This window comes from Megalobrama amblycephala, linkage group LG11, assembly GCF_018812025.1.
Source record: "Megalobrama amblycephala isolate DHTTF-2021 linkage group LG11, ASM1881202v1, whole genome shotgun sequence".
Classification (NCBI taxonomy): domain Eukaryota; kingdom Metazoa; phylum Chordata; class Actinopteri; order Cypriniformes; family Xenocyprididae; genus Megalobrama; species Megalobrama amblycephala.
The window spans coordinates 29,908,394-29,935,167 of record NC_063054.1 but is presented as its reverse complement, the minus strand read 5'-3'; the positions used below and the strand labels follow the sequence as shown (position 1 = coordinate 29,935,167).

The 26,774-nt window shown below is 36.3% G+C and overlaps 2 protein-coding genes across 6 annotated transcripts in view; one reads left to right on the top strand and one right to left on the bottom strand.

The window, feature by feature from the left end:
* Positions 1-23,586, top strand: part of adat2 (adenosine deaminase tRNA specific 2) — a 46,319-nt gene extending 22,733 nt beyond the window's left edge. For 2 of the 4 annotated variants that reach the window (XM_048207373.1, XM_048207372.1), the window contains one exon: positions 23,461-23,586. In XM_048207373.1, coding sequence (XP_048063330.1) covers positions 23,461-23,562 — 102 coding nt within the window. In that variant the 3' untranslated portion in view covers positions 23,563-23,586. Of the gene's footprint in view, positions 1-9,616; positions 9,752-23,460 lie in introns of those variants that run through there. The other 2 variants (XM_048207370.1, XM_048207371.1) reach the window with 2 other exon arrangements.
* The window catches only part of aig1 (androgen-induced 1 (H. sapiens)), a 46,701-nt gene continuing 24,210 nt past the window's right edge, over positions 4,284-26,774 (bottom strand). For both annotated transcript variants that reach the window (XM_048207367.1, XM_048207365.1), the window contains exons 4-6: positions 11,706-11,821; positions 9,639-9,802; positions 4,284-4,980 (exon numbers count right to left, since the gene is read on the bottom strand). In XM_048207367.1, the coding sequence (XP_048063324.1) occupies positions 4,946-4,980; positions 9,639-9,802; positions 11,706-11,821 (315 nt within the window). In that variant the 3' untranslated portion in view covers positions 4,284-4,945. The remainder of the gene's footprint in view (positions 4,981-9,638; positions 9,803-11,705; positions 11,822-26,774) is intronic.

Here is a 26,774-nt window from a genome sequence, read left to right as displayed (position 1 = left end):
TGCTCACTTCCATTAGTTAAAGTATTCATGTCGTGTTGCATTTCTGGCTATTAAAGTATAACTTAGCTCTCATGAGCGATAGCATAATGGTTTCGAAACCCCACATTATTAAATTGCAATGTAATGTGTTATTAGTGGCTGGAAGTGGGTTTTCTGTGGGTGCGTATGAAAGAGAAATCAAGCGGTTTTGGAAGTAGATATGAGGTGTCTGAGATCTTTAGGTCTGTCATTTTTCAAAGCCTGTCATCTTACATGGTTATGGGTTCTGCCGGCCATATCATATGAATTTGAAACATTTCCTCGGTCAGTTACTGCTCTGTTATTGTCATTGTAAGTAGAGAACCCATGGGTTTAATTGTTTTGTGATGAATGATCAGACATTGAGAGCTCACAGCTGGCTTTTTAATATGAATGTACTATCTTGATGTTGAAATGACAGGAGCTGTCATTAATAAATACAAATAATCATTTAGATTCATTGTGTAAGTAGTATGATCTTAGTAACCGATTGAAAACAACAGAGCACCGGTCGCACACCTGGTAAGCATTTGACAGGTGTTATGCCCTGGCAGTGTTACGCCATGAGTCAGTACGAATAAAGAACATCATAAAACAAGCTGCACCCACCTACGCAGTCCCTGTTCACATGGAATGAGAACAATATTTTGTCTAACTCTTTATCTATAGACGGTATTTCATAATGCTTCATTCATAGGGTGAATCAAAGTAACGCATTACAACAAGTACAAGTAACGCACATTACTAGTTACATAAATGTACTTTTGGATTTAATCTCATTTTATTAACCAATGTTTTCACTGCTGACCTTAATAAATATATAATTATTGCTGAAGAGTGTTGAACTTTCTGCACACCTTTCTACACAAATCAGCTGTACTCACCTCATTTACATCATTTTTTTTATTAAAGTTTGTTAATACACGTTAGGGAACCGTTCAGTTTGGTACTTCTACATGCAAGAGAGGCAGTGTTAATGAGGAGACTATGAAGTGTCGTTCTGAAATTAACACTCTTGACAGAGAATTTAAGCACACACACGCACACACTCTCTCCACACACTGCCAAACACACAGCGCCCAGACTAAATTGTCAACAAGACTGTTGTCAGGCAGACCTATCTGAATTTTAAGTGTAATATTTATGATGGATCATAATTAAATTTAATTGCCAGTCATTGTTGAAGGTATTCCGCATCTATTTATTGACGATTCCTCCGAGAATAAAAAATGATGCATGATGGGGTGTGAATATAAAACCGGAGAGTATTTTGACAGTTTCGTCTGAAAATTTAAATGTGATAATGCAAGGTTTCTCATTAGCGGTTTTCTTTGAAACAGCCCGAGAGGCTGTTGCTCCTCTCATATCCGCTTTTTTATCTCATGGCATTTCGCTTTTCAGTTGCACCAAATTCTTTTTCTTGGCTGTTTGGGAGACATTTCGGACTTTAAATCGTACTTTAAGGGGATGAGGTTCAGCAGGGCCCTGGTTATTTGGACTTGTCCATCAAAAGGTGATTGTTATTCCTTGTCGAACAAACCTTTTCCTCAGGCCTGAAATGTGTGTGTTTCTCATTAAAAGAATGTCCAGCTCTGCACAAAGGAATTGTTATGTTTGGGCAACATCTGTCTCTTAAAAGGCCAGGGCAAAAAGGCCAGAGAAAATATAGGCCAAACATTAAATCATAAGTACAACAATTTTTTCCTCTGTAATTGAACGGTTGGCTCTACTTTTCCCACAGAATTGTGGTGCGTCTGTGTGTAAGGGGAGAAAGAAAATAGCTGAGTGAAGACTGTAGGTTTCGTTTCACCCTTCCTTACGTCCACAGCTTCGGAAGAACATAAAAATGACAATGAGAAAAAGTGATTTTCACAAGTTTTTTTTTTTTAATAAAAAAGAAAAAACAACATGTTAGTGAAGGAAACAACAAGGCTAGTCATATCCATGAGATATGAAGAATTACATCCTTTTAAGATAAAAAAAAAAGTTATTTAAATTGCAGGTAACACTTTACAATAGGGTTCCATTTGTTAACTTTTACATTTTAAAACATTTACAAATACATTTTTAAAACTAAATTTTACGAACTTGAACAAAAATGAACATGTATTTTATTTACCTGTCACACGTCCTGATTTTGCTGAGTCAGACGCGTTCCTGGGTCAGCATATTTTGTTGATCCTGGAACAACATTCCTGTCTGAAAATTTAATTCATAACCATACCCCTACCCCTAAACCTAACCCTACCCATAACTTATCCCTGAAATCAGAGGGAAATGATAGGTGAATAACACTTGATGTAGAACCACCTAACCCTGGTTGTAGGCCTAAACTTGACTTAAACTGCAATCAAATTGGAGACAAGTTTAGTTGATTGGAATGTTGTTCCAGGATCAACAAAAATGTTGTTACGTTACACTTGGTGAAATCAGATTCTGCGTTACATGTCACCCCCCTTTTTGAGCTTAGCTCTGAACTTAAAAGTTTGTAATTCATGAATGCTTTGAAATACAGACCTAAGGTTGGTGTCTTTTTAAAAAAAAGACACTCAACAGATTATTGCAGAAGTGAAAGAAGCTTAAAAAAAATATAAAAGTTTGTTTACTCTAAAGAAAATGTATTGAACTAAACATTTTTTTATTTCATACAAAATGTATATTTTACAAAATAATTTGGACTCTAAAATTGCTACAAAATCAAAGCCATATGTCTTACCAAATTGTGTTCCAAATTTGAAGTTGATACCACAAAAATTGAGCCTGCTAAAAGGTTTAAAGTACCATTTTCATCTTAACGCGATGCCCAATTTTAAAACGTTTTTCACAGGATGAATTTTCAGTGTTTAAACTTTTGAATGATACCTAATTTATGATGATTACTAAAATATGTGATGGGGGAAAAAATACTATAAATAAAGTGCACAAAGTATGCCGCTACCGAGACACTGGCAGGTAACTAATGACACTTTTCCACTGCGGGGTACGGCTCGCTTTGCTTTTCCACTGCAGTTTAGTACTGCTTCAAAGTGGGTGGGATTATAGACTGATCATTATAGTTGCGCTGCCTACTCATCTACTGACCACGATACAGCCATTTCCTTTTTTTTCAAGTTGCGTGCGACGGCATTGCGTCCAATGATGCTGATAATGACAATTCTCTCTGACCATTCAGTGATCTGCAGCGTTTACCCGTCACATTTTTGTATCGGTATGGCACGCTTGGAACCTCAACCGGGGTGGTACTATTTAAGCGAGCCGTACCGAGCTGTACCATGCAGTGGAAAAGCGCCAAAGCGAGCCTTACCATGTACAAAGATTAAAGGTCCCGTTTTTCGTGGTTTTTTGAAGCTTTGATTGTGTTTATAGTGTGCAATATAACATGTGTTCATGTTTCGTGTGTAAAAAAACACAGTATTTTTCACATAATTTACTTATCTGTATACCGCTGTTTCCACTGTCATAAAAACGGGCTGATGACTTCCTTGTTCTATGAAGTCCCTCCTTCAGAAATACGTAACGAGTTCTGATTGTGCCAGCGGTTCCTGTGTTGTGATTCGACAGCAGCTTAGCGAACCTTGCCAGGAAAAGTCACGCCTCTTACCATAACGTGGAGATGCATGCGCTCAGTGTTATTGTAAACATGTCTTTAATTTTACACTATCAATTTGAGCCGGAATCAGACCCGGTGATTGGACTGCGGGATGAAAATAACAGCGTTTCGACGACATGGCGACAAACACACTCTACAAACGAAACTCTTGTGTATTCCTGTGGGCGGAGGTTAGTCAAAAATCTGTTTTAGTGACGTCATTAAAGAAGGAAGTAGAGGGATGTAGTCCAAACTGGCCGTTCGATGTAGGCGACTTCTGTTAAATAAAATATCTCGCTTGGCATTGAACTTTGAGCTTTAACATTTTACAGATTTTATTTATACTCTAACAACAACATTACACACTAACTAAAGTTTGAAACATGGGATCACGAAGAATGGGACCTTTAAAGTCAGCATGAAATGGAATATGCGACAGTCTTTTCTTCCCTATAGTGACCTATAGCGGCTTCTCGAACAAGAAAAATGTAGGGCGGGACTTGTCCATCAGGGGAATTGATTGCTATTGGTCAATCTCATGTGAGTGACAGGTTGTCCCGCCTTCGCAGCAGTAAACACATCATCGGAGAAGATATGTCGCTGAAAGTAGGAAGCGCAAGTTATTTTGATTGAAGATTATGAGGGCACATGAATTTTCAAAAAATAATGACGTGCATGAATAAAGAATTTTTAATAAATACTGAAATATTCCATAAAATAAAAAAACAAGAATTCATGGTGACTTGATAAATGATCTAAAAATATATTGCTCATATCTTACCTAATGTTAACGAATGAGGCCTTATTGTAAAGTGTTACCAAATAGGAAAAGGCCTTTCCAACAAGTCAGTTTCTCTTCTAACAATGTTTGAATTTCATGCAGCAATATCTGCTGAGCTTAGTCTAAAAACTTTTACGAAGGCCTACAAACAGCCCATCTAATCAAATTATCTTGTGCTCATTGTCGTTTGCCATATGCTATTGTGGAAATAAAGGTGTTGCTTATTTGTTTTACCGGGGCAAAGAATGACACAATCCCTCATAAATCATCCCTTGGTAAATAAATAATACCTGACATGAGTCATATATGTAATGTGACTTTTTGTAACACCGGCTCTGGACACGCGAATAGATCGTGTGTATAGTACCCATCATTCAGTTCTCACACAATGCTTGAGGTATTCTGAAATACGGTAACATTCATACCATAAATTAAATACATGAATTATTCAATTTAATTTTCAAGCCAATACAGGTCTGTGCTTTAGTTAAGGGGCAGTTATGAGGATGAGATAAATATTGGTTTGAACTCCAAAGAAGAGAAAGAGGCGGTGGTCTTCAGTCCATTTTGGTCTTGTCTGATTCCAGAGTGCCTAGAAAGAGAGAGAAAAAAAGCATTTTTATATGGATATCATTAGGCATGCACCAATAAAGTGGTTCAGGGATGACATATTTTTGTAGGCCAAAACCCAGAAACGAGGTATTTTAGCACTTCCTGTTCCATCGTCGTGAAGTCAATGGGTTTTTAAATGGGCTTTTGGTTAAATGCTTGAAATAAGCTCTGTGATGAACACAAACTCATGATATTTTCATGTTTTCTTCTACAATATAAAATACATCAGTAATACCCTCTTGTGAAAAATCCTGTTGGGTTTTTGTCGAGGAAATCAGGGTTATGCTAACTTCTGGGCTGGACTACAAAAATATGTCATCCCTGCATTACTCTATAGATGTTTTGACAGATACTGTTTTGACCGATGATTATATTATGAACTTACACCGATCAGGCATAACATTATGACCACTGACAGATGAAGTGAATAACACTGATTATCTCTTCATCATGGCACCTGTTAGTGGGTGGGATATATTAGGCAGCAAGTGAACATTTTGTCCTCAAAGTTGAGGTGTTAGAAGCAGGAAAAATGGGCAAGTGTAAGGATTTGAGCGAGTTTGACAAGGGATGGCTAGGCGACTGGGTCAGAGCATCTTCAAACTGTTCCCGGTCTGCAGTGGTTAGTATTTATCAAAAGTGGTCCAAGAAAGGAACAGTGGTGAACCGGCATCAGGGTCATGGGCTGCCAAGGCTCATTGATGCACGTGGGGAGCGAAGGCTGGCCTGTGTGGTCCAATCCAACAGATGAGCTACTGTAGCTCAAATTGCTCAAGAAGTTAATGCTGGTTCTGATAGAAAGGTGTCAGAACACACAGTGCATCTCAGTTTGTTGTGTATGGGCTGCATAGCTGTAGACCAGTCAGGGTGCCCATGCTGACCCCTGTCCACTGCTGAAAGTGCCAACAGTGGGGATGTGAGCATCAGAACTGGACCACGGAGTAATGGAAGAAGGTGGCCTGGTCTGATGTATCAAGTTTTCTTTTACATCACGTGGATGGCCGGGTACATGTGTGTCGCTTACCTGGGGAACACATGGCACCAGGATGCACTATGGGAAGAAGGCAAGCTGGTGGAGACAGTGTGATGATTTGGGAAATGCACCCTGCCACAAAGCAAAAATTGCTCAGGAATGTTTTGAGGAGCACAACAATGAGTTTGAGGTGTTGATTTGGCCTCCAAATTCCCCAGATCTCCATCCAATCGAGCATCTGTGGGATGTGCTGAACAAACAAGTCCGATCCATGGAGGTCCCATCTCACAACTTACAGGACTTAAAGGATCTGCTGCTAACATCTTGGTGCCAGATACCACAGCACACCTTCAGGGGTCTAGTGGAGTCCATTTGCAGGTGTTTTGGCAGCAAAAGGGGGACCAACACAATATTAGGAAGGTGGTCATAATGTTATGCCTGATTGGTGTATTTTGTGAATTGCAATTTGCTTTCAGGGCAATTAGTAATAATCATTATCAGTATGTGGTTTCATTCTTGCTTGCATCTTCAGAATTATGCTGGTAATTAAAATGCAGTAACTAAAGCTGATGCCATATAATATGCATCACCAAATATTAGTATTCTCTTCAACGGTTCCTTTAGTAGATTTCTTTAATATTTTAGCATAATTGTTGCATACTGCAGTGACATATTCAAGATCTGTGATCTCTTGGCAACTGATTGTGCATTTCAACAAGCTGTTCAAACCGTGAGTCAGAGTGAACAACGGCACAAAGCATTAGTGACGGAAGTGTTCATGGTTAGTTTAGCTGGAGGGGCTGCTGGAGATTACAGTACTGCTGCTTTGGACATAAGAGGGAGATCTTGTACTGAGGACAAAGGGACAAAGATCAGCTCCATAGGAGAGAGAGAGTGTGTCTGTGTGTGTATGCTGCCTTGGTGATTTGCAGGTCAGTGTCAAACAGGTGGGAGGAAGAGAAGCCTTCGCCGTCTGCTGCTCTCAGACTGCTCACGGGCTCTGTTCCCATCTGCTGTGCGCTGCCTTTGGCGGCACTACACCCACGATGCACTGCTCTCAGTCTATAGTGTTAACAGGTGGAGGAGTGTGCGTGGGTGCATCAGGAAGCTAAGCGGGATGTATATGTACTTGAGGGAAAGTGTATAATGTAGCCATTATCCCGGCGTGGGAGGGGGAGCAAGAAAATTTGTAGCTAGACATGATAAACATTCAACTCACACATGTAGCCAGTCAATGGTGGAAAACACAAAATCAGAAATGCACACACTCACTTAAAGGGATAGTCCTGTCATTGTCATTCCAATCCTGTATGAATTTTTTATTTTGCTGAGGAACACAAAAGGATGGTGTTTACACCGCTCTTTTCCATAGAAAGTGAGCAAGGGAAAAATCACAATGAAACTCTATAGAAAAATATGATTGACTCGTGTTTTTTTTATATCAAAGCCTTCTAAAACCACACAATAAATTTATATGAAGAAAAGACTAACTTGTTATTTACTGAAAATGGCGGTATGGCGGTATGACGATATACATCAATTTCTGGTCAAGATCTTGTATTGACAATGCAAGAGTTGAGCACTCTGTAAAGTCTACTCCAGCACATCCCAAAGACTTACACTGAGGTTAAGGTCAGTGCCAATTCATGTGTGAAAACGATTCTTCACGCTTCACGCATTCTTAATTTTCACCCTGATGAGTATTAGCATTGTTAGATATTGTTTTAAAGCAGAAATGCATGTTTCTACATTACAATTTAGAGTGATCTGTTATCAGAGGTGACTGTGTCCAGTAATGTCCATATCATCATATTATTGCGGTATGTAAATATATCCATGTAGCACAGTAGGCCTACCACTTTATTGACACTTTAGAGTGATCAACATGGATGCTTGTTTCTGCCACGATAAAAAAAAATCAAAATAAAAAAGGAAATTATGAATTTTTATCTCGCAATCCGGACTTTATAACTTTATTCACAATTCACAAAAGTTTATATCTTAGAATTCTATGGAAAAAAAAAGCCAGAATTGCAAGATAAATAAACAATTCTGAGGAAAAAAGTTGCAATAATCATTTTTCCATACTTCCATAGCAGGCCTGGATTGGCTAATCGGGAGCACCGGGAGAATTCCCGGTGGGCCGGTCTGTTTACTTAGCCGCGAGGGCCGGTGTTGTCATGGCACTATGTTGAAATATGGATGCTCTAGAAACTGTCGACGCGGCCAAATGTACTAAGCTGAGTAGCCTAACTTTTAAAACCAGTCAGTGATGGATTTAGGCCTGGACGACATGGGCAATGGCCCAGGGCGGCATCTTGCCAGGGGCGGCACGGGGCACACGTGAAAGAAAAAAAACTAACGAATGCACGCTCAGGTTTTTACTGCTCATTTGCACATAACATCAATGATATCATGTCACTCTATGGGTAAATTAACCTGGTCGGGAGGGACTCGGAGTGTGCGCCCGGAGAAGACAACTCACTCAAAAGTATACGAGAAGAAGGGATGAGGTGACGTCTGTAGGGACAGCGGGACAAGTTCTAAATCAACACTAAATTATGGTAAGGCAAAAGGTCTAAGCCACTGGAGGCAGATTTAAGTAACGTAAATAAATAAAAAGGAAGAGGGGAAACACGTGAAAGATAAAGCAGCTATAACTCATATTGTAATAATAGTAGGCAAATAATAAAATATAGGGCCTATCAATTATGTTATGTTGCTAGCTATGCTATTACACATTGGCCAACAATATTCATTTTTCTGTCCAGCTAGCTTACATAACCAGACAGTTATTATTAACATACTGTAACTTTTTTTAAACAAACGTAATACTTTAATATTTTACTGTAAAGTTGTGCAATTTTGGGGGATTTATGGTATTTTGTGTTATTTATTTGCCTCAGTTTGTAATAAATTAAGTATATACATTTATATAAAATAGCAAAAAAATTTGTTAAATCCACTTTAATAAAGATCTACGTTTCTCAATTTCATTCATAGTGATAAACATGAAAAATGTGCCTGGGTTTAGTGGACGATTGCTGCCATCTACTGGAAAGCAAACACTTAATTAAATTAAAATAACATGAATTTTTAACTGCAGCCACTAGATGGCTAGAGAATTAATCAATGGTTCACATTATAAAATCATTATTATAACAATAAAAATGACTCTATATCAAATTTTAGCATTTTTTGTACTATAATTTTTGAAGATATTTTTGAAAAATACAATTAATTACAAGGCTGTAGAGAACAGTGCACTATTGGAGACTTATATACTAAGGTTTTAATTACATTATTTTAATATTGTCAGTCGTGAATTAAAGTGGGCCGGTCTAAGTCATGAAACTCCAGGGCTGAAAATGAGTCCCAATCCGGCCCTGTTCCATAGTTATCCAGCTATAAGATGAAAATACATGGCTTATCAGCCAGATTTAAAAATTGGTGCTTCCCTATCTGTTCCGCACACAAAGCTATCATATAGCTTCATAAGACTTGGAATGTACAGTAGTGCATGAGTCATATGAACTTTTATGGTCATTTATGGTGTTTTTTTGTTGTTGTTCCTCAGTAGATACAGGTTTGGACTGACATGAGGGCGAATAAATGATGACAGAATTTTCTTTTTTTTTTTTAGGTGAACTATCCCTTTAACTTACTCTTTGAGGAATCCCAGATGTAGTTGTTCAGGATTTCTCCCAAGACGTAGTAGACGTTGATCAGAGCCGTGAGGCAGATGAAGAAGAAAATTCTGGCCATGGGCCCGATGTGCTCCAGCAAAGGATAAACCCACACCCCCGTCATGCTGTGCACCCAGCACATCCTATGAGAGCGAGACAGAGAAAATCTGTTACCTTTGCACCCGTGATCTGTGTAATGTGTCTGTCCTTCTGTCTGCTAAATCCAGCGTTTGAAAGGCTGCAGAAGCAGTCACCGCACTATCAATGTGTCTACCATTCACGTCTGTGAATGCTAGACACTGCTCTTTTTGTTACGATGCAGTGCTGCTTCAATAATTTTTTTTGCTAGAGCAATTTTAATGCGGTCACATGGTTATAATCTACAGCCTGACAGTCCGTTTATGTAATGGATTGTGTCTGTTTAATCTACTCCTGCACTCATAACCTTAGCTTTAATATTTGATGAATATTAAAGAAGGCCCATCTACCTACTTTTCAAATGCCTTGTTTTCTCAGACTGGTGAAATAGAGTGTATAAAAGCTGTCTCTGGAAGGTAATCCTCATGTAAAGCTGCCTATGGATTTAACAACTGCAGGCAAGTCTTATTCCCTGACTAAATAAAAAAGCAATGCCTAATCAGCTTAATTTAGCGAATGGAAATAAGACAGAGAGGTGTGTGCTGATAATCTTGTACTTAAGGTGATTTTGACAGAAGCCTCCTCCGTGCTGTCAGACTAGTTTAGTATGGCTGCAAGGACTTTCTTAACATTGCTAATTAATCTGTTATATGCAAGACTAAATAAATCCTCGCCTGATAATTTTCCAAAGAATTCTGGGGCAACGAATCTGGGGTTGTATCTGCAAAAGGCACTTTCCATGAATTGGGTACAAAACAGGGCTTGAAACTCTTAAAATATCTTTTTTTCAACAAATGTTGTCAACCGCAGGAGGTCAAACTGAATGTTATATGAACCGTTTTTATTTTCTATTCATTTTATGAGGCTTACCATTTTTTTCCAACCCTGTTGCCAATTTGAGAATTGGGTCTAAATAGTGTAAAAGTCCGGATTTGTGTATTTTGTTATTTGTTTAGCCAAGAATTATGATTATATTATATACGTATAATAATGATTAATATGTATGATTAATCTTATTTATCATTATTTATTAATTAATTAATTTTAACATCACCTCATATTATGTGTATCATAATAATTCATAATTATTTTAATAATACTAATAATATGTACAATAATAATGATAATAATATGTATAATTATTATTAAAAATACTAATAATATGTACAATAATAATTATAATAATTATTAATATGTATAATTAAATTTGTTATGTATTTATTAATTATAACATCACCTTTTATTATATTTATGAATCGTAATTACTAATATTCATTATTATTTATAACAATAATATTTATTAAAATATAAGATAATTATTATTTATAAATTTTTACATTTATTATTATAACATTATTTTTAATATTATAACATATTTATTAATAATAATATTAACAACAACAATAACAATACTTATTATTATTGTTGTTGGTGTTAATTTTTAAACTACACCAGAATGTGTAACAGGGACGCAGTATAGCCCATAGCTAGTTAACCATTTGTTGGTTTGTAGTTACTTTGGAGACATGCCAAAGTCTCCATTTTAAGTGAAGATACAGACATTTAATGTGTTTAAAACTACCTCCCTTGCTAGGTTAATTTCATGTTAGATGATAGTTTACATGGGATTTGTGCCTCTAATGCTTTTACAATGTAACGTGAGACCATAGTTTACCCTATTCATGGAAAGTGCCAGAATTCGGGCAAATTAATTACTGTGCAGAAAGACATAAGGGATTGATTTGGAGGTCATGAAGATCAGGTGGCCAGATGGAATCTATCTTTTGACTGACACTGTGCTAGAACAATACAAAGTCAATTTCCCCTGATCGTCATACCTATAGGGAGTCCTTTGTAAATTAACCCAGTGTGATATTAAAAATGACTGTGCTGGAAGGGGAGATTTACCATACAACATATCCCACAGCAAACGTGCACACTGCCAAGAGTCCACAGGACCTGCTGGGATATCGATGGTGTGTTGTTCTCATCTCAATTATGATGAAAGGAAGAACTGTAGTGTGCTGAAAAGGACATAAATATAGCACAGTTAGCTTTACAAATGATTCTAAAGCATAGAATCTGGCTCTTGCAATGCCACATTTTCTGGGAAGTTTTTAAATGTTCATGTGATTTCACTGTAGATTGACAGTTCCTATACTATCTGTCTTCTGTTACTCTGATATCCTTTGGACTATTGACTATATTATAAATATTACAATTTTGAAGCTCCAGTCAAAGTATTTCCTTTAATAACGCCAACGAATTATAAAATGGTTATCGCGAGAGGGCCAATGATAATCATAACAAACTCAGTTGTTGAAAATGTAATTTACAGGTGGAATGGGATCACATTTACATCCAAACGCTTATTAATCTGCACAGAATGAAACCCAAACCACAAAGTGTACCTATAATCTGCTTAAAACATCTGATTTTAGTCAGATTTACTGAATCAAATTGCTGTTTTTCACTGCGTCTGGATCACAACTTCAATCAAACCCAAACAATGGGTGCGTAATTCTTTCTATTATTTTATGTTCCTTCACAAAAGCCTAGATCACAAACGCTTGTTGATAAAATACATTTACATAGCAGGATAAAGCAAGTGATGTATGGCAAAAATAGGCTATGAATAACCTTCTATGCAATAGAGATGTCAAACAGCTATTTTTTTCAGTCATCTCAACTAGCCGTTCCACTCTTCCGACCACCTGTGTTAGGACCGAGAACAGAGCGGTTACACGACTTCAAGTGAAATTACTCATTAAACAAGATACAAGAAGTGAAAAGGAAGCTGGGTGTGGATTCAAGCCGAGTGTTTGACAAACAAGCTGACATGGTTTCATGCAGATGAAAAGATGGAGGAATGCTAGACGAGCCAAGCCAGGGCGGGAACTTCTTCTACCATGTGAGTGACGAGAACGGGTGAGCTATCATCATTATAACCATTACTACCATTATGCAAGCCAATACAAACACTTCAAGTCAAGGATGGTAACATACAGTTAGTTTATTGGTTTTTTTGTTGTAGAGCTGAACATCTGTTTCATTTTTATGAGTGCTACTGTAATGGATGTAGGCCGGTAAGAGCTGTGCATGTAAACCTCACTCCCCTGATCTCAGCGACTGACACTAGAGACTGCTTATTAGAGCGCCCGACTCCTGTGCCGGCGGACCCGGGTTCGAGTCCCGCTTAGAGTAGGCAGTTCGAACAGGATGGGTTACACTACCATGTGCATCGTGCATGAAAAAATAGAATGATTGTTAAAAGTTACGATGATGACATAACATATTATATTAGGTCAGTATTAAAGGTTAATCATTTTAAAACAGACATTTATTGTGTACTTAAAGGGATAGTTCACTCAAAAATGAAAAGTTTGTCATCATTTACTCACCCTCATGTCATTCCAAACCCATAAGACACAAATTATGATATTTTTAATGAAATCTGCAAGGTTTCTGTCTCTCCATCGAAAGTCCAGGTAACCAAAACTTAAAAGATTCAAACAGGTCATAAAGACATCGTAAAATGAAATAAAGGTTCTTTACTGGCATTGATGGTACCATAAAGAACCTTTAAAATCCTTGGAATTGTACATACATTATCTATTGTACAAAAGGTTCTTTAAAAGTTCTTCAGATTAAAAAAAATAGTTCTTTTAAGAACTGTTTATTGAAAGGTTATTTGGACTTGGATTAAACTGCTAAATTCATACGGACTCGTTTTATGACGCCTTCATAATGTATTTCGTATTAACCAAAGTCTTTTGGGTTTTGAATGACATGAGTGTGAGTAAATGATGATTTTTGGGTGAACTATCCCTTTAATGTTAACTATCATGGGACTCCTTGCATGTTCACTTCCACTGTTAGTCACCAGATGGCAACCTTCTTACATAAAGGCAGTCAAAACTGTCGCTCTCTGCACATTTTGCCTCAATTGACCCCATGTCTGTGGTGGAAACGGCATCCAAAGGAAGACTTATGAGCCTTACTGAAATTACATGACATGCTGATCATTCTGATATGCTTTTAACATGCCACCACAGCTCTTATTGAACCCGCTTTTGCAACACATAATCATATTTCCACGCTAAATAAAAAGCAGACCACATTTACCGGGCTTTCCCTAGATGTGAATGCGCCAACCCGCTTAAAAGTCGGATGCTGGGTGTTTAAGTCCTTAGCGAGTTGACGTCTCATCAGATCGGCAGGTCTGAACTTGTCTTTGACAAGTGTCGGGAGTGAGATGTACAGTCAGTGAGAAAGCAGCTATTTGTGTGTGTGTGTGTGTGTCATCCTGTGACTGAACCCATGATGTGCTAGTTACCAGTTATGAGTCACGTTACTGCTAACCAAACAGATACTGTAACGTTCTAGAAAAACGGCCACTGTCAATCAAAGGTCATATACTGTAAGTTGGTTGATCAGCTCTGATTCACTGTAACTCAGTTTTCAGCATGTAGTTGGTGTCTTCACCAGTGTTGTTCATGTTTACAGAGTATCATAAGCACCTAACTATAAAAAAAAAAATCAAGGCAGATTTTTTTGAGTCTTAATATCTTTTCTCCGTGACACTACTTAGTTTACCCAAGTTGAATTTGTTTGTTTACTAAAGACAAATATCCCATATAGCCAAGTGTCAAATAGTCAAATAGGACTGTATGTATATCACATATCAGTGGTCAAAAGGATTTTCAAAATGATTCTTCTGTCACTTCCTCCTTCTAAAGCTAAGAATTGTTTGACGACTGTCACAGTCATTGAGGGTTTTTTGTAAAGTGTTGCGGTCTATGTGCATCCTTGTGCAACTGTTGCACCTAATGCCTTTGCTTTGCAATATGTTAGATTTGCTTGTTATATGAAGTCATTTGAAAGAATAAAATGGCAACAAGCTATAATAACTCATAACTGTCTTGACACTAAATTAATGGCTGAACAGATTGTTTTGCATGAATATATATATATATATATATATATATATATATATATTAGGGCTGTTTAATCTAATTAATTACATACTCTGTGATTAATTAATCTAAATTAATCGCATACATAATTTTTGCTGTGAAAGTATTAAATATTTCAATTCAAATGAATCAATGCAGGGTGCCCTACCCACGTGATCTGCGAGCCCGATACTGACAATAAAGTACCTGTCACTCTCACTGTAATTCTTTCTTGCTCTCTTTGCAAAAAAAAAAAAAAGTGATTTTATAGCTTTGTAAGAGAAGATGCTTTTTTGCTAAACCTGAAAAGTATTAAAAAGTAGCACTTAGAAGTTATATTAACTAATAATATAATTTTCTACCATATACAATTGAATGCACCTAGCTAACAACAACTTGCTTTGTTCTGGTTTCACCTCACTCCAGTCTAAACTAACTGATTTTATAGGTAGGCCTAATTTACTACACATTTTCATTTAAATAACCTGAAAATACTGTGGATTATTAAAGCTAATTTTACTAACCACTCTTGCTAAATGGGGTAAGCACACTTATGTTCTCATTTCAGAGTTGTTCGAGTAAATGATTCATTATAGACCGTGTGGACAGATCAGTTGTTTGTCATGATTCATTAAAATGAATCTGTTCAAATGAGTCATTAGGTCGCGAATCAGACATTAGCGGACGTTGACGCGTTGCGTGCGAATCGCGACTGTTATTAGGACATCGCAAAAGATTTGTCAACACAGAAAACACTTCACCACTGGATAGGATTTTCTTTTTGTTTACTGAAAGTGTGGTTTATGTCAGCTGCACGTGCAGGACGCCTGTCAGAGAAGATGAGGTGATGTTCTTTTGAGCACCCAGCGGTTATTCAGGAAAAACATTCTCCGAATGCGCCTCGTGAAACATGGATTCGCTCTTACGAACTTTTAGCATTGTGTCAGTTGATTTAGATTATTATGTTCGAGGTAGAGAGAGTGCAAAGACGGTGCTTACTTTGAAGACAAAGAGTGCTCGCGCGCACGAGGGAGGAGCCCTGCTCGTTCTGTCCGTCAGCGCAGCAGTCATCTCCCTCCTTCATTTTACAATCGAATGGTGGCTAGAACGGCTCCAGGTTCAAAGGTCAATACGGAATGGATTAATCTGTGTTATTTTTTCTCAGATTAATTAATCGAAATTAACACGTTATTTTGACAGCCCTATATATATATATATATATATATATATATATATATATATATATATATATATATATATATATATATATATATCTTTCTCTTCTTTCTTTATATATAAATTATATATCAAAAGAAATTTTTACTGTATTAATACTTTTATTAGGCAAGGATAACCAAATCGACCAAAATGTACTTTTTTTCTGTTTCAAAATTTACTTTAATTCTATTTCAATTAAATGTTGTTCTTTTGAACTTTCGATTCATCAAAGAATCCTGAAAAAAAAAGTATTACGATTTCTATTTTCTACAAAAAAATATTAAGCTGCACAACTGTTTTCAACATTGATAATAAGAAATGTTTCTTGAGCAGCAAAACAGCATATTCGAATGATTTCTGAAGGAACAGAAAACAGTTATTATAATTGTAATAATATTTCACAATATCATTGTTTTTACTGTAATTTTGATCAAATAAATGCAGTCAATAAGCATAAGAGGTTATGCAGCAGTAGTGACCAAAAGTGATGTCTGGCATAGGAAAATTGACATCTTCACCCTTTTTTTTAAATATTATTAAAGTAGTTGTGCTTAGAGTCAATTGTTTTATTTGATATAACACAATGAAACATGGTATGTAGGTGCCAGGTTTGTATGGCCAGGAGGTCATACAAAGAAATTATGAACACATGCAAAGACAAGAGAGAACCAACAAAATATTAATAACTGATTATGCTTTTCCTGTGAGCTTTTTGTTTTTATATGCATTTTTTTTGCTTGCCTTTTCTTGCCAAATAATTTAGTCTAATAAATAGCTTAACCAATATTAATGACTTTTATCATATTTAACAAATATAAAGTATTTTCCTCATATTTTGATCAAACTTGTAATGTTATAAAAAAAACACATATCCCCTTCTGACATCACTTTTGGACACTAGTGTATATATCAATAATCAATCCACTTTGCAGAAATGTGTCTATGTATACATCCAGGCAGACATCTTTACCTGTTTTCTCAACAACATGAGTGCAGCGTTTTTAAAAACACAGACCTGGTTTCACAGACAGGGCTTAGATTAAGCCAGGATTAGGCCTTAGTTAAATTAGGACATTTAAATAGCTTTTATAAATGTGACTTAAAAAAACATTATGGTGTGCATCTTGAGACAAAACAATAGCACTAATATTTCAAGATGAGTCAGTACAGGTTGCTTTCAGTTAAAACAGCACAAACATGCATTTTAGTCTGGGAATGTGCCTTGTCTGTGAAACCGGTATTAGTGTCGAGAATAAAGATGGTTTTATAAACGTGTTGCGAGACCCTTACATTCTGTTCCCCATCTATAACACGACTTGTGTGAATGAGTCTATGACTCATTCTGTGCTGTCTGCTCTCAGTAAGTGTGGTTTGACACAGTGCATTTAGTGGCTGCTAGTTTGACTGCAGGCTACAAAGACATTAAGTTGGTACATGAGACGTTTATTGTAGTTGTTAATTTCTTTATTATATTAATTATTTATTATAAAGATTACTTTATCAATCATTAAGATTGATAATCTAAATAAACATGTTAATTTAACTGTTTATGTACATTCAAAGGAGATTCATACAGGATATATGTATATGTCATTTCTTTCTCATTTTTTTTTTTTTTTTTTTTACAGTGCAGTGATATTGTATACTGTCTCTAAACCTTTGTGCCTTCTGTTCTTCTTGTGTGTGCATGTGTACGTCTTCCTTCACCATAATGATTTTTCCCTAATTGTTCAATGCCCTCAAATATTTACAAAACATGTTTGCGACAAGTTTGCAAGATTCAGAAAACCTTTTCATCGCTTCCCAGAAGCAAGTCAGGAGTCAAAGTTGGCACTTGGATAATAGATGGTTATTCTGTTCATTACGGTGATTACAGTCTAATTGCTATAATGCCAAACCTCTGCAGAAAAAACAAAGAACGTATGCTTCTAGAGGTGTGGAGATGCGTCTTGGCATGCATGTAACACTGAAGTATTCTTGAAGGAGCTCATTCACCCACACACATTCCATCCAACAAATCACAGTGAGGGGTAATCATTAATGCCCCGCTATCAAAACCCCTCATGATCTGCTGGAATGACTCTCAACCTCTCCAGGCTGATCCTGAGAGACTTGTGGCTGTACTTGAGCACTTGAGCAGAGATTGGCGTGGGTTTTAAAACTGCATACCAAGTAAGTGAATTGTAACTAGCAAAAAACATATTTACACAGAGATGACAACAAAGAAGGCCAAAAATATTCAATCAAACACAATATGAGGCCTAACTTGTTAATGATTTGCTGTTGCTCTTCAGAGTCCTTTTTAAAATTCAGCCTAGTTGCTGGTGTCTTTCAAAAGTATTTGTAAAGTACAGTACAGTCCAAAAGTTTGGAACCACTAAGATTTTTAATGTTTTTAAAAGAAGTTTCGTCTGCTCACCAAGGCTACATTTATTTAATTAAACATACAGTAAAAAACAGTAATATTGTGAAATATTATTACAATTTAAAATAACTGTTTTCTATTTGAATATATTTCACAAAGTAAAAATTCCTGTGATGGCAAAGCTGAATTTTCAGCATCATTGCTCCAGTCTTCAGTGTCACATGATCCTTCAGAAATCATTCTAATATGCTGATCTGCTGCTCAAGAAACATTTAATGTGTACAATTGTACAAAATATTTGTGTACAATATTTTTTTCAGGATTATTTGATGAATAGAAAGTTCAAAAGAACAGTGTTTATCTGAAATCTAATCTTTTGTAACATTATAAATGTCTTTACTGCCACTTTTGATTGATTTAATGCATCCTTGCTGAATAAAAGTATTCATTTCTTTCATTTCTTTTCAAAAAAAATAAATAAATAAATAAATAAATAATTCTTACTGACCCCAAACTTTTGAACTGTAGTGTATAATGCTACAGAAGCTTTGTATTTCAGATAAATGCTGTTCTTTTGAACTTTCTATTCATCAAGGAATCCTGAAAAAAAACAAGTACACAACTGTTTTCAAAATTGAAAATAATCATAAATGTTTATTGAGCAGCAAATCAGCATATTAGAATGATTTCTGAAGGATCATGTGACACTGAAGACTGGAGTAACAATGCTGAAAATTCAGCTTTGCATCAATAAATTACTTTGTCAAATATATTTAAATAGTACACAGTTATTTTAAATTGTAATAATATTTCACAATATTACTGTTTTTTACTGTATTTTTAATTAAATAAATGTAGCCTTGGTGAGCAGACGAAACGTCTTTTAAAAACATTAAAAATCTTAGTGGTTCCAAACTTTTGGACTGTACTGTATATATATTAATATACACTGCCCGGCCAAAAAAAAAGTCACTGTTTGGATTTAAATGGGCAAATGCTTAAGAGTCTATGATTGGATCATGCACCTCTTGATGGAAATAAATGTTGTGATGTTATTTCCATCAAGAGGGGCATATATTTTTGGCCAAAATCTTGTATTGACAATGCAAGAGGTGAGCACTTTGTAAAGTCTCCTCCAGCACATCCCCAAAGACTTTCAATGAATTTAAAGGGTTAGTTCACCCAAAAGTGAAGTTTCTGTTATTAATTACTCAGCCTCATGTCGTTCCAAACCTGTAAGACATCTTCGGAACACAAATTAAGATATTTTTGATGAAATATCTTTTCGATGATATTTTTGATGACGAGAGTTTTTATTATCCCCCATAGAAAACAATGTAAGTACAAAATTCACGGTCCAGAAAGGTAGTAAAGACATCGTCCCTGTAAAGTCAATTCTGAGAATTCTTTCTAAACACTTTATAAATGTTACAAATGTATTGCTGAAACACATTACAAAGACTGTGAGTTTTGTAATGCTTAATTGTGAAGTTAGAGCATTAAACAGTTTTTCTGCTCAGGATTTTTTGGGCGGAGCTAAAACGGGGGTCTGATGACGCGCTTGGACCCCCGAGCATAGCCCCTCCCCTAACGTATATAACTGTCGATGACGCACCGAGCGTGGCACCGCCTCTAACTCCACAGCAGCTCTTTCGCTCAATCTCGAGTGTCATTACAGTTATACAGCCCTTTGCACATTTAGCTAGTAATGCCTTCGTCACGCAAATGCATATTACATGGTTGTTATAATATACGAAATGCTCGGTCTCCTTATTTAAATTTCCTAAAACGATGATATGAAGGATTCTGAAGTGATCGTTCTACACCGGATAATTTTACAAACTTTCATCAGACAGCTGGGATTCACAGATAATCTGCTGTTTTTGGTGAATGGGGCTGAACTTCCTACCGTCCCACCGATAACCGATGATATTTGGGGCCGGACAGAGTCTCTCCCGTCCCGGCCTTCATCCTCCCGCCTCGCGGCACCGTCATTTTTTGACTCGACAACAGTCGGCAGTTCGTGCCCACCAATGAGTCTAAGTTGCTGAGTTTGCTAATGTTATAATTAGTAGGTAGTCCACAGTAACTCTACTAAAATTGCAACCCTCTAAATGATTCTTTTTATATGCATCAGTATGTTTGACTCATTAGACTCAAGTCAGTTGAGACTGCAGCTCTTGTGAGTGGGCGTAGTTTCAGCGAAGACACGCCCCCAGCGTTTGAGAGCAGAGAGCGCTGCCTATTTTTTTGCGATTTTGATAACTTATTTCATTTACTAGATTTTTTTAATCATTCAAATTTGGCTGGGTGGTTAATAACACATTTTTCTGCGGTGTGACAAACTCAGAACACATACTTTAAAATGACTTTACAGGGACTTAGTCAATGTGACTAAAGTGGTTCAACCTTAATGTTATGAAGTGATGAGAAAACAAAAACAAAACAAAAATAATGACTTTATTCAACAATATCTTCTCTCCCCTGTCACTCTCCTATGCTGTTTATGTTTAGTTGAACGAACAGATGATATTTTACACTTTCACTTTCATACAATACTAAAATTAAAAATGTTATTGACATTGCCTCTGACATAAACCACACTACTATTGCTTCACTTTATTAGTTTCTTTTTGCTTGACTATCTCCATCATAAAATGTCTCTCACACTTTCCTTCACAGATTGAGCACAGCCTCGTTTCTGGGAATAGTGTTCGGCTTGACCCCAAGGACCCTCTCTTCGCATACATCGTGTCTGTTTCATTGGAAATGGTCATAATCATAACCTCACATGCAATTATGAGTTGTGGTTATGGATGCACAACTGCCAGATCTCAGAATAGACCAAATCTGGCCAATGTGGGAAAAGCGAGACTAAGAGAGATTATATCTGTGGGTGCAAAAAGCTAAAGCTCCAAGAACAGCCCTTTGCCTGCATGGTGATCACACTTAATCCTTTGTGATCAATGATAAGCTATATTTTAATGTTCTCTGACACTGATAGTTATTTCATGATATGGAGAGCTCCAGATGAATATGCTCATTGGCAGAACCTTTGCCCAAACCTTCCAGCTCCTGGAGTCTGTTAAGCAGCACGGTTTCTTGTTTTTGTCTTCTGACAGTGGTGAGACGGCGTATGTGAGGATTTCACAGCTGCGTCCTGGTTGGGATTCAACCCAACACTCTGTGGTCAAAGTGTCAAGGCTTCAGCTACTGCCACATTAGTGTTTGGCTCTGGTCTGCCACTCTGTATTTGAACCAAGGACATAGTTTGTCATTAAGGGTATAAAAATATATCATAACGCATAACTGATCATAAAAACTCAATGCATTGATTACGGAGTTTAATAATCGATTATGATGACTATAATAATACCCCTTGGATTTCTGCATACCTATTTATTCATAAAAGCCTGCATACATTTGACCAAAGCAAGCTGTTGTAGTTTTCCGTCCCAAAAGTGATTTATTTATTTATTATGTGTATTCTGGAATATTTTGACAATATACTTAGAAATTTGCTGTAAAGTGCCATTAATATATAGTTGTTAATTCTACAATGTAGCTTGATTTAGCGACACAATATTATACTTTCTTTTTTATTGGAACAGCATATTTCTATAAGTGCTGTTTAAAAAGTTTGGGGTTAGTAAGATTTTTTTATTTTTTTTTACCAAGGCTGCAATTATTTGATCAAAAATACAGTAACTCAATAATATTGTAAAATAGTGTTGCAATTTAAAATAACTTTTCTATTTTAATATATTTTAAAATGTAATTTTATTCTTGTGATGCAAAGCTGAATTTTCAGCATCATTACTCCAGTCTTCAGTGTCACACGATCCTTCAGAAATCATTCTAATATGCTGATTTGATGCTTAAGAAACATTATTTATATATTTATTATTTATATTATTTTTAATATGTTGAAAACAGTTGTGCTGCTTAATATCTTTGTGGAAACCATGATACATTTTTAAGGATTCTTTGATGAATAAAAAGTTCAAAAGAACAGCATTTATTTGAGAAAGAAATATCGATGTATCGAAATATCAATTTTGTAACATTATAAATGTCTTTAAAGACACTTTTGGTCATTTTAATAAGCTCTTTCTGAATAAAAGTATACATTTCTTTAAAAAAAATCATACTGTCCCCAAACATTTGAAAGGTAGAGTACATATTTGGTGTATTATTTTGTCTACATTCGACTGCAGTGTGAATTATCTTTCTAGTTATGTATTTATGTATTCAGCAGCATATTTGTGAAAATAATTATGAATGATTACAAAGTAACCAATTGGGACTGAATCGGATTTTTCATGATGTTTAAGGCAAAGAATTGTAATCAAATTGAATCAGTGTCAGAACAAATATTTACATCCTTTTTTGTCATTAGTCACTGCTGACAAAAAAAGGCAAAGCATATAGAATATAGTAAAATTGGCCTACAAAAAGGCTCTTCTTGGAAATCGATAGTGATTATTTTTTTGTACAAAGAGAGCAAAAGACAAGACAACTATGATTAATGGGATGTCATATATACACCTACTACAGCTTGTTTGGTATTGTGGATAGAGTTACTTGTGACAGATGAGCCAGTTGGTTTAGGGCCCATGATTCACTTTGCATTGCCGTCTTATCACAGTCCAGCTTGCCCCGACCTGTCAAAGCGGCAGAGCCCTGTGGAATCCGAACAGGAGATATGCGTGCTAACTGTGCAGCGGGCCGCCTGATAGAAGGCTCACAGAGGGTATAGTGTGACGGAGAGAGTGCTCCCAAGGTCGGGTGTTGGGTTTCCCTGCTTAACCTCCCAGGCTGGTTGTGACATACTCCCCACGGCTCCCAGTCAACAGAGGCTTGCATGACCTCTTATCCCTTCTCCCCTTGGCAGCGTGAATCCCCACTAAATACCTCCCTGAGCTGCACCGCAAACAGCCACTACCACAAGGAGAGCCTGTTTAGGTTCCCGCTCAGCTGGATGGGTATCAGTAGATTTGGCCTGACGGTGCATTTTTCGCCACCGAGACGAGCTTGAATGTGACCCAGACTTGTTTTATTTTAGCTTGTGTTTGTGGGCCCCTGTCTTAATTTAACATGGCAGCTCTCTTTCTCTGACCACCAGGCTGAGAAGCTCTTGGAGTCTTGTGGTTTTGGCAAGCGTGCCTGGACTGTCTGCGGAAAATCCCCTCCAACAAAACAGCACATCTCACTCAGAGGACCCTGAACTATAAGCAAGACAGGCCTTGTCAAAAACTCCTGGGATTGACTCCGTATCCTCCCGTTCCAGTGAAAGTGCCGCATGCACTTCAGATTGATGCTGCTCGAGTGTCAAACACTCGCTCTGTGATAGCAGAACGAATGGTGAGATACAATTACTGAAGTACAGATTGAAAGATGTAGCCTTTTGATGATTGATATACAGAAACTATTTGTAATTGTTTTAAATAAATGATAATTAAACTGCAAAAATATTTATTGTAAATGTATTATTATTAATAATCATCATCGTCTGTGTTATGATTTATTCAGTCTTAATAATACAATTAATATCATTATCGCCAATAATCAATATGCATAAATGATTTATGATTGCTTTAAAGAAATGATGATTAGACTGCAAAATATATGAGTTTATTATTATTAATCAACAATCCCAGAGTTATTGTTTTTCATTTAGTCTTAATAATAAAATGAATAATCATCATCATTATCATCATCCTCATCATTGATAATCAATATGCAGAAATGATTTGTATTTGTTTGAAATAAATTATCATTAGACTGTAAAATATGTATTATGAGTTTATTATTATCTATCAATCCATTTTCCAAACGGCTTTATCTTTTGCAGGGTCACATGGATGCTGAAACCTATATTGTTATTATTATTATTTATAATAATAATAATAATAAACATCATCTCAGTTATTTATTCTTACTAATAAAATTATTATTCATAATTATTATTAATATTTATTTATAATGCATATTGTTTTTTGTTGCAATTTAATTATCATTTAGTTAAACAGTAATTAAAAAATGTATTTATACAAAGTTGATTTCCAACAGAGTTTTTCATCTTTGTTTTGAGGTATCTAATTTTTAAGCTACATTTCTCACTTACAAATGAACGACTGTTATTTTTAAAAGTGAGTATTTATCCAAACAATCAATACATTAGCTTACTTCACTTATAAATACTGTTGTTGACACCTGCTCCATGATAACAGAACGGATAGTGAAATTACAAGCCAGAAAACTGTGAGCAAGTTTTGTGCAAGACCAAGTGCAGAAGACTCCAGCGTAAAGCGTGAGACTATTTTTCAGTGTGAGGCACATGACGAGATTTCACAAGCTCATTATGCACTGCTGATCGCACTTCACTGGCAGCCTGCTATACCAAAACTGGTGTGAACACAGATGTTTCTATGCGCAAATTAAAAGCAGGAGTTACTGGTTGCTCTACTGTCGAATATACACCAAGTATTCTGAGCTAGAGATGTTTTCCAGCCCCTCCAATGTGAAAACTTCTTCGCCAACTTTGTCAACAATGGGCAAGAAAGCAAACTACGAAATGGCTGTCTTTCACTGGGTTGAGATGGGTAAATATTTTCCCAGTTGTTAAGGATGAGCTAGCGAGCCAGCTATGCACTCGTTTTAATGACGGGGTTTGGATGGAGGAACTTCACCTAGTAACTTTTCCAGGCTCAACATGGCAACTCAATCATGAGTGCGAGGGTGACATCGTACACCGGCATGCCGTGAAATATTAGCATCCAGAAAAATGGACCTGCAATTATTGATCTTTATAAAGTAATCCACCAGCACTTACGGAAACCAAAGGAAATAGCTGAACAGAAAGCACTTCAAAAGACTATTTGCCCGTTGAGAATCAATATCATTGAACATAGTAGTTTTTTGCCTCTTTGCACCAGTTGTTTAAGACTTTGGGTTTGTTCTGTGAAAACCCAATCTGTCTCTTGATCTTTGCAGAAAAACACATCTGTTTCCTCTGCTCCATGTAAAACCAGTTCAGACCACATAGAATCACATTGACTGTCAGCTGAAACCTCCTCGTTCACCCTGATGATACGCACATGCACAGCCGGATATTTGAAAAGATTCACAGCCAGTGTTGGGGAAAGTTACTTTTAAAAGTAATGCATTACAATATTGCGTTACTCCCTAAAAAAGTAACAAATTGCGTTACTTAGTTACTTTTTATGAAAAGTAACTAAGTTACATTACGGCCATCTTTCACTGGGTTGAGGTGGGTAAATATAAGTAATGTGTTACATTACTTTTGCGTTACTTTTTCTTATCTGGGCTGGGCTGTTTATTTGTTTGTTTTTATAACAACAAAATAGCTCTATTTTTGGCAATGTAAAGGCCCTTTCACACCAAAAGTGAAACGAATAAGCCTCAAGCTGAAGGAAATGCAAATTCATGCCTGTACAGTAGAGGGTGCAGTTCAAACAAACAAGCCTTTCAGCTGTGCTGCCATTCTAGAATACAGAAGAATTCAGTCTAGAACTACAATAACCATCATATTTACATATTATATTTAGATTTCTCTCAAGATGGGGACAGGAGAGGTGTCAGTCAATAAATGGGAAAACAAAGTAACGCGTTACTTGTTTGAAAAAGTAACTCAGATATTCTGTCGTAAATGTAAAATGTAAAAGTAATCCGTTACTTCACTAGTTACTTGAAAAAAGTAATCTGATTACGTAACTCACGTTACTTGGAATGCATTACCCCCAACACTCTTCACAGCTGACCAAAGTGTCTGAAAATGTCCAAAAATGTAAGTGCATGATATTTTTTAGTTGGAATAGGGCTACAATGTAAATATCTAAACACAAGACACATTTACTTGAAAGGGAAAATGTCTTGTTTTCGGTGAAATCTATTTAAATAATAGTAAATAAAATTTTTAATAATTTTTGTTCCTTACCCCATTAACAAATTGTTTTTTTTTTCTGGTTTTTAAGCATAAACCTCCCTAAAGTTAAATTTCTCTGAAAACAAGACTAATTGTATGTTCAGACTGCCAGCAAAAATCAGATTTTTTGCATATCTACATTTTTTTTTCCAGATGGTTTTTTGAAAGTCTGGACTTTCAAAAAATCTGAATCCCACTAAATTTTGGAGGTGGTTTTGAAATGCGATTCCAATCATATTTTTACAGATACGGCTCAGTCTGGACACTCTGCCTGCTCAAATTGGATTTCAAATTTATGTAACTCTTAAAGTGACACACAACAATAAGGTCAAAACTGGTAATGGAATGGAAATGCCGTATTCATGCGGTATTCAAACAGTATGTACAAAGATTTCAGCCGTGACTACAGCACGGAACATCACAATACTCCAGGTGTTATGTGCCACAACCCAACAGGGAGGTTATTTGGAGAGCAAGATGATGCACCTACA